The following is a 15,534-nucleotide window of genomic DNA, read 5'->3' on the forward strand; positions in this document are numbered from 1 at the left end:
TGATGGAATCAGATATGGTGTAAGATCAGTTTGAGTTCTCAAGAAATTTGGGAACACAAGAGGCAACACTAACTGTAATGAAATGTTGGAGTAGAAATGAAAACTGTAAGCTTTGCCAATGACATTATACTGTCAAAGATGGTATGTGATTTTAAAGGATTGTTTGAAGGAATAGACAGTGTCTGGAAAGACTCTTATAAGATGAAAATAAACAAAAGTAAAAATAAAAGAAAAGTAAGAGAGAGAGAAGTCAAATGAAATTGAGTGATACTGAGGAAATTAGATAAGGAAACAAGACACTGGAAGTGCCAAGCATGTTAAGTTATTTTGGGTGCAAAATAAGTGACAATGAAAGAAGTAAAGAGGATATAAAATACAGGCTAGCAGTAATGAGGAAAGTCACCTTGGGAAAAATAAATATTTTAACATCACACGTAAATCTAAATGTTAGGAATTATTTTTTAATTGTGTTTATCTGGAGTTTGTGTTACATGTAAGGGGAATGTAGATGATAAACATTACAGACAAAAAGAGCATTGAATCTGTTGAAATGTGGTGACAGATAATTAGATGAGTAGACTGGACAATTAATGAAGAGATACTGAATTAATTCAAGGAATCACCAGTTTGGTTCAAATGATTCAAATGGCTCTGAGCACTATGGGACTTAACATCTGAGATCATCAGTCCCGTAGATCTTAGAACTACTTAAACCTAACTAACCTAAGGACATCACACACATCCATGCCCGAGGCAGGATTCGAACCAGCAACCGTAGCAGTCATGCGTTTCCTGAGTGAAGTGCCTAGAACCTCTTGGCCACTGCAGCTGGCTCACCAGTTTGGTAATGGAAAGAAGTTTGTGTGTGTGTGTGTGGGGGGGGGGGGGGGGTGTTAGAGTTGATGTCAAGGGATGAATACAGAAAGCATGTTAAAATGGATATACATTGCATTAGTTATGCAGAGAGGAAGAGTCTTAACATAGAGTTCCCTCACAGTAGAGAACAACAACAAAAAATTACAGTAGCAATTTGGCAGCAAGTTTTCTATCATCACTGAGACAATATTAACACACCTTGACAGGTGTACCTGTCCTTTGAAGTGTAAATTACGTTTTAAAAAAAGACATTTTAAGACTGGAATATAACACATGCCTCACAATTAGCTCTAGATCACTTTCTGGGATTGAGTCTGTAGCAATAAGTTAATAAGTTAATAATAATGATGATGATACAAGAATAAAAATATTTGTGTCACTGGCAAGCTTCAGTACTTTTTCTATAAAAGTAAATATGCATACTTAGTTGTGAACTTCTACTTTTAGTTTCTTTTTGATCAGGGATTTATTGTCTGTATTAATAATGCTAAATGTACAAAAATAATAAAAAACAAAAAATAATCAAAACCATTTCAATGATGTACAGATGTATGCCTTCATAAAAACATATAATCCTTACCTTCTCTGTGTATGGCAAAGGCAAAGTTTTATGTTGAATTTTCATTCTTAGTGTTTAACTATACAAAATACTAATGTAATCACATTGTTTTGCAATTTTATGAAAAATGCTATTATTAAGGACATAATACATAAATTTTTGTACAGCTTCATTTTTTAGGGTTAATACTGTATTTTGGAAATTTTGTTTTTTGTAATTCTTCAGTATTCAAACAGATACTTGATATAGGTTCTGGAACTCAATGAAAAAAATTGAACTGTGTATGTTGAATATTATCATACTTTAGTTACTATCTGTTTACCTTAAACCATTCACTGCTAATTTTCCAATACTTAATTAACGACTCTTTCAGAAAGAGGACTAGGTCTGTGTTTTTTATCCTTGTGCTTGACTGGTTGCATCAATCATTAATCACCATGTTATGTAAATCTCTTGGTCCCATGGAAAAGAGAACACTGGGGCCTTTGAAGAGGCAAAGTATACATGAATAAAGAAAAAAGTTTGCTGTTTTATCAACAGTAAACTGTTCATTACTTGCAACTATAACATTTTGTTTACAATTCCATTTGTACTGTGTGTTCTGTCTTGGGTTCTATCACTCACCAAATATTTCTTGAAGTCTTCAGTCAATTTTGCATTAAATAATTCACTATCCTTCTAATAATTACTGTAATTTTATGCCAAACCTTGCAGTATTTAATTTTAATAACTGTGTTTCGTGGTCTTAGTCAAATAACACAGTCTCTCTCTCTCTCTCTCTCTCTCTCTCTCTCTCTCTCTCTGTGTGTGTGTGTGTGTGTGTGTGTGTGTGTGTGTGTGAAAGTCTCTTTTATTTATTAGTGGAGGTACTGCAGGTTGTTATAATCTTAGTAGTACATTATCGTACTGGGTTATAGTTGCATGAAATGACTGGGATCTCCACCAGGGCAGAGAACACACTTGTTCTCAAGAACTCATTTTTATTCAGTTGTATTACCCCATGTTTTCTTTTATGATTTCAGTCGCTGACAGCTAAAACAAAGGCCGATTTTGACTCTCCAACAAGAGATGGCTCTTTCAGATTTTCTTCTGAGAAGAAACAGAACAAAATGAAAACTAAACCTGAGGACATGGTTGTCATGAGAGCTGTCCCTGCAGTTGTTGAAGAGGAACCAAAGAAACCTGAAATCCACACAAAAAAAGTGATTGTCTTGTGTGAAAAAGCAACAGACACTAAAGACTTAATACCAATGAAGGAGCAATGTGTTTCAGCTACACTGCCTCTTGGAAACAATAGTATGATAATGTCAAATGAGAAAGTTCAGCATGAAAATAATGAAACATCAAGAGTAGGTGGCACTCTGCATCAGACATCAGACTTTTCTCCTGCAGTTACAGCAGCTGAGACTTCTGCTGAAAGTTGTGTTCCGGATAAAGTACCTGAATCGGTGCAGAATTCTGTACCTGTGACAGCTCAAGTTTCTTCTGATCGACTTGTATCACCTTCTTCTGCCAGCCATCCATCTCCTCCATCTCCACCACTGATGCAGTCACTTCCAACCACTGGAATGGGAGGTCCAGCACCACCACCGCCACCGCCGCCGCCACCTCCGCCCCCTGTAATGGGAGATGCTCTATCACCTCCACCTCCTGAAGTGGGAGGCCCTCCAGTACCACCGCCACCACCCCTTGGATTGGGAGTATCACCACCAGTGCCCCCTCCACCCTCTGGAGTGGGAGGCCCACCGCCGCCACCTCCTCCACCTCCTGGAATGGGAGGCCCTCCGCCACCGCCCCCTCCACTCCCTGGAATGGGAGGCCCTCCGCCACCGCCCCCTCCACTCCCTGGAATGGGAGGCCATCCACCACCGCCCCCTCCACCACCTGGAATGGGAGGGCCACCGCCACCCCCTCCACCCCCAGGCATGGGAATCCCTCCTCCTCCTCCGGCACCAGGTGGTGGTCCTCCACCTCCACCTCCAGTACCAGGTGGTCCAATGCCACTGCCAGTGCCACCTGTGGGCGGATGGACTGCTGGAAAAGCCAGTGAGTATTTATGAATTCTGCTTATCTTTAATATTGTAGCACTAACTACACTTGCAAGACACTTTTGTCTTTGGCTTGGATTAAAATGAAACTGCAAATAATATTTCCATTATTCCACTTACATTGTTCCTAATTCCTCAGATGCAAATGATTTAAGCATTAGAGCTAGATGCATATTTTTATTTTCTTTCTCTTTTTTATTGTACTTATTTTTGTGTTGATTAACTGACACCTTATTTCTCGCATTGTCCTCACCTATAAACCTGAACCTGGTAGTGGCTCCTGGACCTGTTACAGGTAAGAAAACTAACATCAATGCTTGATGCATGCTTCAGTTTTGTTTTTCTTTGTTACTTTTCTGTATCTGATTTTTCTTTTATGTGCTGTCAAGGGTGGTAGGCTTTACATAAGGCAAAGCAGCCAGAGCTGCAGAGAAACATAACTGCTTGAAGCTTGTTTGCTAAATTGTAGAAATTTGTAAACCAAATAACACTTAGTTTTCATTCTATAGTGTACCAAAAAAATTCTGATTGTCATATCATTAACTATGTTTCCAAACTGCATTAGTTTTTTCAGATAGTATTTTAATTTGTTGCTGAATTCATTACTTTGGGTCCAGTAGAGCTTAATATGCCACCTTAGCTCTGTATATAAATGACTTAACTGGCTTGGATACTTAATGGTATCTCACTGTGTTATTACTACACTCCTGGAAATGGAAAAAAGAACACATTGACACCGGTGTGTCAGACCCACCATACTTGCTCCGGACACTGCGAGAGGGCTGTACAAGCAATGATCACACGCACGGCACAGCGGACACACCAGGAACCGCGGTGTTGGCCGTCGAATGGCGCTAGCTGCGCAGCATTTGTGCACCGCCGCCGTCAGTGTCAGCCAGTTTGCCATGGCATACGGAGCTCCATCGCAGCCTTTAACACTGGTAGCATGCCGCGACAGCATGGACATGAACCGTATGTGCAGTTGACGGACTTTGAGCGAGGGCGTATAGTGGGCATGCGGGAGGCCGGGTGGACGTACCGCCGAATTGCTCAACACGTGGGGCGTGAGGTCTCCACAGTACATCGATGTTGTTGCCAGTGGTCGGCGGAAGGTGCACATGCCCGTCGACCTGGGACCGGACCGCAGCGACGCACGGATGCACGCCAAGACCGTAGGATCCTACGCAGTGCCGTAGGGGACCGCACCGCCACTTCCCAGCAAATTAGGGACACTGTTGCTCCTGGGGTATCGGCGAGGACCATTCGCAACCGTCTCCATGAAGCTGGGCTACGGTCCCGCACACCGTTAGGCCATCTTCCGCTCACGCCCCAACATCGTGCAGCCCGCCTCCAGTGGTGTCGCGACAAGCGTGAATGGAGGGACGAATGGAGACGTGTCGTCTTCAGCGATGAGAGTCGCTTCTGCCTTGGTGCCAATGATGGTCGTATGCGTGTTTGGCGCCGTGCAGGTGAGCGCCACAATCAGGACTGCATACGACCGAGGCACACAGGGCCAACACCCGGCATCATGGTGTGGGGAGCGATCTCCTACACTGGCCGTACACCACTGGTGATCGTCGAGGGGACACTGAATAGGGCACGGGACATCCAAACCGTCATCGAACCCATCGTTCTACCATTCCTAGACCGGCAAGGGAACTTGCTGTTCCAACAGGACAATGCACGTCCGCATGTATCCCGTGCCACCCAACGTGCTCTAGAAGGTGTAAGTCAACTACCCTGGCCAGCAAGATCTCCGGATCTGTCCCCTATTGAGCATGTTTGGGACTGGATGAAGCGTCGTCTCACGCGGTCTGCACGTCCAGCACGAACGCTGGTCCAACTGAGGCGCCAGGTGGAAATGGCATGGCAAGCCGTTCCACAGGACTACATCCAGCATCTCTACGATCGTCTCCATGGGAGAATAGCAGCCTGCATTGCTGCGAAAGGTGGATATACACTGTACTAGTGCCGACATTGTGCATGCTCTGTTGCCTGTGTCTATGTGCCTGTGGTTCTGTCAGTGTGATCATGTGATGTATCTGACCCCAGGAATGTGTCAATAAAGTTTCCCCTTCCTGGGACAATGAATTCACGGTGTTCTTATTTCAATTTCCAGGAGTGTATTCTTTTCATGTCATAATCTAAATTTGATTGGTTGCCCCTCAACAACACCTGGAAAAGACGAGGCTGTGTATGAATATAGTGAGACAGAAACTTAAATCTTACTTTCCTGTTTCTATTATGTTTCTCTACACTCTGAATTACTTGTGTGAAATCTAGTACTTTGATTTGACAGAAGAATTTATTTTACAATGAAGGTTCTTTGCATGGTGTTCTGAGATGCATGTTACATTAGTTTTCTTGTATCTTTTTTTTCCCCCTCCAGCTTGCAAACGTAAGTAAAGTATCATGTATATAGTGCAAGTACTTCCCAAAATGAAATTAATTTACATCATAGATGCTGATTTATCCTTTGGAAATAATAATCTAAAGTTACAGAGCATTTTGGGACATGAAGTTTGCAATTCAGAAGTAAAAGTTGATAATTTATTTAGTGATGACATGACAACACAAAAATAAGTGGAAAAGTATGGATATAATAAATAAGTAGATAATCTTTGAATTGTAACCATTTAATTAACATTCTCTTGATCAGAAGGTTTTTCATGTACCGATAATTCATACAGTGATGATTGGCTCTTTTATACAGTTTTATGATTTTACATTTACAGTGTTGAGGAAAAAGCCTGTGAACCCTACAGTACCTATGAAACCTCTTTACTGGACTCGAATTGTTGTGCCATCAGCAGAAAGTGTGTAAGTTTATGGATTTCTCTCTTCTAATGCCAAACATGTAAGGAATATCCCAACATGTTGTTTGCTTTCAATGGGAAACTTACAATTACTCTTTAATATTTAACTTTACTCATCAGTAGTGGTGGTTGAAAACATTACTGCATTTTATTCATTTGAATATATATTCATGAAGCTTACTGTGTCTGTTTTAGTCTATAAACATTGATTTTTCATATAGTAAGCAGCAGTCTGCTCTTTGGGAAGATTTGGAAGAAGCCAAAATCGAAGACATTAGTGAATTTGCAAATCTGTTCTCTCGACAAGTGATTGAACGGAAACCAGCAAAGAAGAAAGAAGAAAAGCCTACAAAGCAACAGGCAGTAAAAATTCTTGACAGCAAACGTTCTCAGAATGTTGGTATTCTTTCATCTAGCCTACATGTAGACTTCTCAGAAATAGAAAATGGTAATTATATTCAAAGATGAATAGTGTAAAGTTTGAAATACAATACACAAATTCCAGTTTCTAAGTATAGTCTTTTTTTTCAGCAATATACAATTTTGATACAACAGTTGTGAATCTGGAAGCTCTACAACAGATATATGATTCTGTAAGTGTAGAAATATTTTTTTCATTATAATTGATCAAATGGAAGATTATACGGTAATAATGAGTTTGTTTGAGCAGTGAATCCCTGACAGTCCCTAATAGTTGGGAAACTAGATTAGATTAGATTAGATTAATTGTTCATTCCATAGACCCACAGAAGAGGGGATCCTCCTGGGTGTGGAACATGGTTTGGCTCTAAACGCACAATTCAGAATAGTTTGATGCATTTTCCACATTGTACCATTACGTAGGTGCATAGGTTCATAGTGTTCCTTCATAAGTTTAGTAAAAAAACATATACACATAACAGAGACTTTAGTCATCAGTAGTATAGTCCCCCTTATGATTTACAACAGTAATTTTGCAATTTTGCGACTGTAGAAATCATGTGGTCTTCCTGGTCGTTGTTCTTGGATTGTATCTGCAACATGTCTTGGTTGCTGTGATGGTTATAACTAGGGGAAGCAATTCACAGTACACCATTCCATCACTGTTCCACATGATGCACAACATATTGTTTGTTGATGCATGCAGGTCTTTGTACGGGACACAATTTCTTGTCAGGACTAATGATGCAGCATAGAATGGTCAGTGTTGTTCATGTGCAAATTGATGTTGTGGAAGCAGAGAGGCACATATGGCCACCCACTGAGTTTTGTGATTTTGGCACAGAGCATGTGGTAACCACACACCCAATTTTTGAACCTTCCCCATTGCCTGCAAATGTCACATGATAGTGGAAGGATCACAGTTCATCACATTTACCAGTTCTTGAATGTACTGATGTGGATCATTGTGAATTAATGTGTTTGAAAGAACCTCATCAAACCCCGAAGGTCTTTCTGAACAGGAGAGTCATTAATGTCAAAATAATCCTCCTTAAAATGAGAAAACCATTTTCTTGCCATGCCCTGTCAAGTAGAATTATCTCCATACATGGCACAAATGTTTCTGGCTGCATCTGCTGCTGTCACCCCTCTATTGAACTCAAACAGAAGAATTTTTGGGAATTTTCAGGTTTCCCCATGTGGCACTCCATTTTATATCATCCACAGGTCCTCTCACTGTCTCCAAATGGCAGAATGACAACATGTAAACTCAAATAGCAATGGTGAACTACAAATGAAAAATGACAATTGATAAATAGACTCATAGCAAACTGAATACCATTGTGCAAAACAAAAATGCTACCAACTTGTGCACTAACCTAATGCAAAGAGCATTTCAAGTCATATGAGCTCTTCACTCCCTCTTCACATGCTGCAGCAGCAGTCACTCTTTAGTGGATGGTGGTTGTAGCAAATGTTATTTCTATACTCATAATTCAGTATTTCAGATGTTTTCTAGTGACAATTGACTTGGTAAGAACAAAACATGAAAGAAAAACATAAAAAATGTTCTTAACTAGAAAGTATAAGAAACAGACATTCCTTACCAGTCACAAATTGTAATTAATACTGTATGTGCTGATGATCACAGTGTTAGGCACTCAACACAAACAAAAGCAACAGCAGCAGCAACAACAAAATGAACAAGCAAATACTGTATGATGCAATTAAGGGTGTTAATTCTTTCCTACATATGATCTCAGTTTGCATTTGATCTACAGTACCTCCAATTCCATAACACTTTGCCTATTAAGTTAACTCTCTTCTTCAAATGAAAAATAAAGAAAACTTTCACAGATTGTAACTGTGGAACATGTTCTTCAGATTGGTCTTTGACTTCAGGAAAGCATTTGACACAGATACAACCTGTTACTTAATGAACAGGATAAAAGTGTATGGAATATGAGACATATCACACTGGATTGAAGAGTTGATGCAAGTACAACACAGTATGCCATTCTTAATGAGGAGAAGACTTTAAATGTAATGGTTGTTTCAGGCATAGTTCAGGGGAATATTGTAGGATAAATAGTGTTCATAATACATATAAATCATTTGATGGATAATGTTGGAAGATCCATGAGGCTGTCTGCAGAGGGTGGTGTTGTATATGGAGAAACCCCAATGATTATAACAGAATGCAAGATGACCTGCTGAGGATTGGCACTGGAGCAGGGATTGGCAGCTGACTCTCAATATAGACAAATATAACACATTGACCAATAAATAGGCAGGAAGACCCAGTCTTCTACAAGTAAATGACTCACTGGGAGCAGTCACATATCCAGTAAATATCTGCAGTATATACATGGAGTGATTTAAAGTGGAATGATCACATAAAATGATTCACAGGAATACCAGATACCAGCCTGAGATTCATTGAAAGAATCCTCAGGAAGTGAAATCCACCCATGAAGGAGGCAGCATTTTCAACTACTATCTGACAAGGAAACCTCCCAATCGCACCTCCCTCATATTTTGTTATAAGGTGGCACAGTGGATAGGCCTTGAAAAACTGAATACAGATCAATCGAGAAAACAGGAAGAAGTTGTGTGGAACTACGAAAAAATAAGCAAAATATACAAACTGAGTAGTCCATGTGCTAGATAGGCAACATCAAGGGTAATGTGAACTCACGAGCGCCGTGGTCCCGTGGTTAGCGTGAGCAGCTGCGGAACGAAAGGTCATTGGTTCAAGTCTTCCCTTGAGTGAAAAGTTTAATTTTTTATTTTCAGACAATTATCAAAGTTTAGGCACTCACACACAATCAACTTCGCTCTCCAAAATTCCAGGACATGTTCAGATTTGCTTGGACATATGCAGGATTTGACGGTCTACACACGGAAAAATTTGAAAATGTTAGAAACATAAGTTTTGACAGAGCACAGGGAAAACTGTGTGACTGTCAAACTGTTGCATTCATTTGTTGCAGTTTATGTGACAAACTCTTATGTTTTCATCACTTTTTTGGGAGTGGTTATCATATCCACAAGAAAACCTAAATCGGGCAAGGTAGAAGCATCTTTTTACCCATTCGCCAAGTGTACAAGTTAGGTGGATCGACAACATATTCCTGTTATGTGACGCACATGCCGTCACCAGTGTCGTATAGAATATATCAGACGCGTTTTCCTGTGGAGGAATCGGTTGACCTATGACCTTGCGATCAAATGTTTTCGGTTCCCGTTGGAGAGGTACGTCCTTTCGTCTACTAATCGTATGGTTTACCGGTGCGGTCGCAAAACACAGTCACTAAACTTTTTACAGTGAACAGAGACGTCAATGAATGAACGGACAGATCATAACTTTGCGAAAATAAAGAAATTAAACTTTTCACTGGAGGGAAGGCTTGAACCCAGGACCTCTTGTTCCGCAGCTGGTCACGCTAACCACGGGACCACGGCGCTCCTGAGCTCACGTTAGCCTTGATGTTACCTATCTTACGCATCGACTACTCAGTTTGTATATTTTGCTTATTTTTTCATAGTTCCACACAACTTCTTCCTGTTTCCTCGATTGTTCTGTGTTCAGTTTTTCAAGGCCTATCCAGTGTGCCAACTTATATCTAAATCTGAGGGGGGTGCGATGGGGAGGTTCCCTTGTGAGTATTGCTAATGAATGTGGGATCGTATTATGTAAATTGAAGGTGGGAGTTGGGGGGAGAAAGGAAAGAAAACAGAAGGGACCATTGCTGTCAGCTGCATGGGACTTGATGTGGAATCAGCGGCAACAAGTGAAAATGTGCCCATGACCAGAATTCAAATCTGGGATCTCCTGCTTCCTAGGCAGTTAGATTAACTGCTGCACCACCTGGACTCATTGTTTATTGCAATTGCATGGATTTTCTCAGCATGTCTCTAGGCCAACCCTTATTCCCATCTAGCGCCACCTCTCTGCAGTCCCTGTCCATGTCCTCCATGCTTGCTGCGTTGATGTCGGACGTAACTGTGGATCTGCATTGGAGATGGTAGATTCATTGTCCATCAAGGCAAATCAATTACATGAATGTGGGTACACAATTACATCTGTCCTCCTGTGATAATCTCAAAGTAGCAAGTATTAAGGACATGGACAGGGACTGTAGAGAGGTGGTACCAGGAGCAATGTAGGTTGACCAAGAGACACGGCAAGGTAATCCATGCATCTGTGACAAACGCTGTGTGTGTGTGGTGCATTGGTTAACACAACTACCTAGTAAGCAGGTGATCACAGATTCGAATCCCAATCTGGCACACATTTTCACTTATTGATGCTGATTCGCATAAAGTCCTGATGCAGCTGACATAAACAGTCCCTTCGCTTTCCTTTCTTTTCTTCCCCTCCACCTTCAATTTACATAATCTGTATCACAGCTGTGGATTCCCCATGGTGTCTGTTCTTTCAGACATTTCCATAAGAACAGATGCCACATGTTCTTATATCATGGAATATGGAATTCTTACCTGATATGATTGAGAGGTGAAATAGAAAGATCTAATGAAGAGGAGCTCATTTTGTCACAGATTCATTTAGCAAGCATGAAACTGTCATGGAAATGCTCATCCAATTTCAGTGGCAGTGCTACTAGAGGGTCACTATGAACTGTGGAGTGGTTTGCTGTTAAACTTATCAGTGTCTGTTATTAGAGAAGTTAAAGAATATGTTACTTCATCCTACATGTGTCACACATAAAGACAATGAAAGTAAAGTTAGAGGGAGTCGAGCTGAAAACCAACAATCGCCAGCCAAAAATTATTCTTCCTGTGCACCATTCATGAGTGGAAAAGGAAATGGGAGAAATGACAATGGTACACATAGCATTCTCTGCCACATACTGCAGGATGACTTGAAGAATATAAATGTAGATTTAGATTGATTTCTGAGATACTGTGCAAATCACATCGAGCTGAAAGGCGTTGTTGTTGTTGTTGTTGTTTAGTCCAAAGACTGGTTTGATGCAGCTCTCCATGCTACTTTACCTTGTGCAAGCCTCTTCATCTCAAAGTAAGTACTGCAACCTACATCCTGTTGAATCTGCTTACTGTATTCACCTCTTGGTCTTCATCTTTGATTTGTACTCCCCACGTTTCCCCTCCACTACAAAATTGGTGATCCCTTGTTGCATCTGAATGTGTCCTAACAACTGATCCCTTCTTCCAGTCAGGTTGTACCATAAATTTCTCTTCTCCCCAATTCTGTTCGGTACCTCCTCATTAGTTATGTGATCTACCCATCTAATCTTCAGCATTCTTCTGTAGCATTCTGACAGGAATTAGAAATATCAATTACAATAATTTATTGGCATAAGCTTGCTTGTACTGTTTGTTCAGTAGGAGAGTGTTCTACTGCTGTGTGCATGTATGACCCTAGTTGTTTTTGTTCCCTAGAAACAAAACAAACAAACTGTACTGCTGATCTAATTCATTGGTTGTAAACAAAACTCAAGAAATGTGACACAGTAGTTCTAGTTACTCATTTGTAACATTTCCAGACAAATGACCTGGGTCAGCATTAATGATTTGTGTTGTACTTCCACAACAACTAAACTGAGACAAATTACTACAAACTCCACAGAAAAAATAATCACGACAGTTTTGGTTTTGATTAATAGCAGTATTCTTCATCCTTTGAATCCCAGTCCAGAAACTTATTATACATCTGAACTAAAAACAAATTAATGAAGGAAAGGATATCCATGAATAAAAAAATTACTAAACATATTCATGCAATAGTCTAAAATTTTCTCAGGTGTTACTGTCATCGGAAGGTGGGAGGAGTGTTTATCCATTCCAATAATGTTACAAACACAATGTTATTGGTTCGTTCAAGAAACCCAGGGAAATTTCAGAGCATTGACAGGCCATGAAAACCTTCATTTGCCTGTGCCATCCAGATCCTTCCCACCAACACCAGCTTTTCTGAATTGCGCAGGTGGGAAGTCTCCCTGCAATATATCCTACGTTCCTGTAACCCTCCTGGTCTCAAACTTCATTAGTCATTATCCTTGCCCATCTAGGCCCTTTCCTGTTTCCATTCCAGCACTACACAGCCCTCTATTCCACCAATGCATTAGTCTTTTTACTTTTCTCCTTTTCCTCAAACCCGCCCTCCCATCTTTCTCCCTCTCCTCTTTCTAACCTCCCAACAGCACCTAGCTGCCCTACCCTCTCTCCGTTTTGTCCCTGCATGCTCCCACTGGCAGCACTTTACCATCCTCCATCCCTACCCTACTATGCCTCCCCCTCCCTCTCCACCACCACCTCCTCCTTACCCCCACCCTGCTGCCTCCCCCATCATGCACAGCTACTCATAGTCTGGCTTCAACTGCCAGAGGCTGTTGTCATATGTGTGCAAGTTGTGTTTGTGTGTCTGTCTGTCTGTTGTCTATTTTCAACAAGGACCTTGTTGGCCAAAAGCTCATTTTGTGACAGTCTTTTTGTTGTGCCTATCTGCGACTCAGTATCTCTATGGCTATATGGTGAGTAGCAACTATCCTTTTCATAGTGCTGCTACATTCCATTCTGGGTTTTCCATTGTTTGATATATAGAAATAGTCTAATATTTACAATATTGTACAGTCTCATATCTGAGGTTTCTTCTATATTCACATTTTTAAAAATAAATTTCCAATGTGAAACTGAATTGCTTTGTTACTGTGGGATTCACATTTAGAAGTCAGTGATCATTATTTCACTTTCTTCCCCAATATTTCAAAGACATATTATGTAAATGTTGTAAATTGTGCAATTATTAAAGCAATGAATATCTTATATTTCAGAGACCAACCGAAGAAGAGCTTTCATTAATTCGGAATCATGTTGCAACTAACCCAAATATTCCACTTGACAAGCCGGAACAGTTCCTTTATGAACTTGCAGAAATACCAAATTTTGCTGAACGCATTGCATGTTTCATGTTCCAGTCAGACTTTGAAGATGGTATATCTTCTATTGAAAGTAAACTGAACAACTTAAAATCCACTTGTCAGGTAATTTATCACAAAAATTACCAGCAGAAAATTACCAGTGATAAACATAGCAGATTTAGAAATAGGAAGAAATTTATTAATAAGAAAAGAGCTGAACAGTTTTTTTGAGAAGGTGAAAGAGCACACACAAATGAATAATCTCTTTTCAAATTAAAGCTAATTAATTGTTTCTAGTTAGTAAATTATCTTTTGATAAGAGAAGCACCATTTTGTGAGTATTCATTAACTGTCTTCCAAATGCCAAATAACTGCTGTTTTATTTTCTCTAAATGCCTTATAGTATTACACTAAGTTATGCAGTTATTCGAGGATTGTTTATGAGCTAATGAGGAAAATAATGATTAAGTTACAATATTCTGAAGCATCCTTCAAATGTTTTGAGACCTAACATGTTTATAAATCAGTAAGTAATTCATTTTACAAACACTGTATTAGTCAGTTTATAACTTCATACAAGAAAAATATTTTGTGTGTAAACTCATATGTGAGAATGTTCAGAAAGATTTTCTTTGTTTTCCAGTTTTTGACAACATCAGAAAGTCTGAAGACAGTACTCAGCATTATACTGGCTCTGGGAAATTATATGAATGGTGGAAATCGTACACGTGGACAGGCAGATGGATTTGGATTAGAAATTCTGGCAAAGTTACGTGATGTCAAGAGCAAAGACAATAGTGTTACGTTGCTTCATTTTATTGTAAGAGCATACATGAAAGTAAGTAGTTTTCATGTAAAATTTTTATGTAAACTTCTTGTTTATAAGTATATAAAAATTAGGAAAAAGAGGTTAAAGAAAGGCAAAGTACATCCAGATATTGACCTGTTTTCTTTGTTTCTGAACTGGACCGGAAATGGTACTGACTACTGAGTATGAGAGAGTTTTAGTGAAGATTAATTATGATAATAGTACACTAGTGTTGCTATAGTTCTGTCATAGATGCAAATAACATGGGATTTTGTCAAGCAGAGCCATGACTTATAGACACAGGCTGAGCAGTCAGTGTACTAGGAAGACTTAAAGTTCTTGTGTAAGTATTGTTTAATGTCTCAGGATTGTTTGCTGGACCATTCTGTTGTTTATGTTTTCCTTAAAAACTTTGGCAGTAATCTGATTTATTCATGACATGAACAATCTATTTAGTGACTCAAGGTCAGCAAGTTTGAAATAAAGTTGAAATATTACTGAACATGTCTGTTAAAAAGAAGATAATATGCAGTTTACTGTGTAACTATCTCGCTACCTATGAAATGACATGTTACGGATTACAATTTCAAGTGCATGTGAGATTAGCCACAAGAACAGGAATTCATATGAGTCTCTATGGAAGATATCTTTAGCCAATAACTGGTAGTCCACATAAGCACTATATGAAATTAAGCCTGGCACAATCTTCTAACCTGTCATTTAGATTTGATTTAGAGCTCAAGAATGCATGTAAGGTGCACTGACATGTATTTCAGGTAACAAGAGGTCGTCATTCAGGTTTCATTTTTCTATTATAACTTGGTTGGTATGGTCTCTAACACTTGCCAGTATGAGTGAGTCCTGACATTCCTTTGCATTGTAGCCTTCAGACTTTGATATGATAGAAGGTCTACTGATAATATATGATCCTCATCCACTTGCCAGACTACAAAGCTTAGATTCATTTGCTGGGGACCAACAACTTTCATAACAGAATATGAATTCTTTTATTAATGTTGTGACTCGCCGATCATTCAAAGCGCCGCCGCACAATTACGCGTGTCCTCTACGTGCGGCGCTGTCTGCCAGCCATACAGCAGCT

At 39.8% G+C, this 15,534-nt stretch overlaps 1 protein-coding gene across 1 annotated transcript in view; it reads left to right on the forward strand.

The window, feature by feature from the left end:
- Window positions 1-15,534, forward strand: part of LOC126092811 (formin-2-like) — a 389,713-nt gene that overhangs the window by 343,319 nt on the left and 30,860 nt on the right. Inside the window, exons 9-15 of the mRNA XM_049908540.1 lie at window positions 2,458-3,481; window positions 3,758-3,778; window positions 6,219-6,303; window positions 6,521-6,747; window positions 6,831-6,892; window positions 13,538-13,747; window positions 14,268-14,462. Of these exons, the coding sequence (XP_049764497.1) occupies window positions 2,458-3,481; window positions 3,758-3,778; window positions 6,219-6,303; window positions 6,521-6,747; window positions 6,831-6,892; window positions 13,538-13,747; window positions 14,268-14,462 (1,824 nt within the window). The remainder of the gene's footprint in view (window positions 1-2,457; window positions 3,482-3,757; window positions 3,779-6,218; window positions 6,304-6,520; window positions 6,748-6,830; window positions 6,893-13,537; window positions 13,748-14,267; window positions 14,463-15,534) is intronic.

The sequence above is a fragment of the Schistocerca cancellata genome, chromosome 7, assembly GCF_023864275.1.
Source record: "Schistocerca cancellata isolate TAMUIC-IGC-003103 chromosome 7, iqSchCanc2.1, whole genome shotgun sequence".
NCBI classification, from domain to species: Eukaryota; Metazoa; Arthropoda; class Insecta; order Orthoptera; family Acrididae; genus Schistocerca; species Schistocerca cancellata.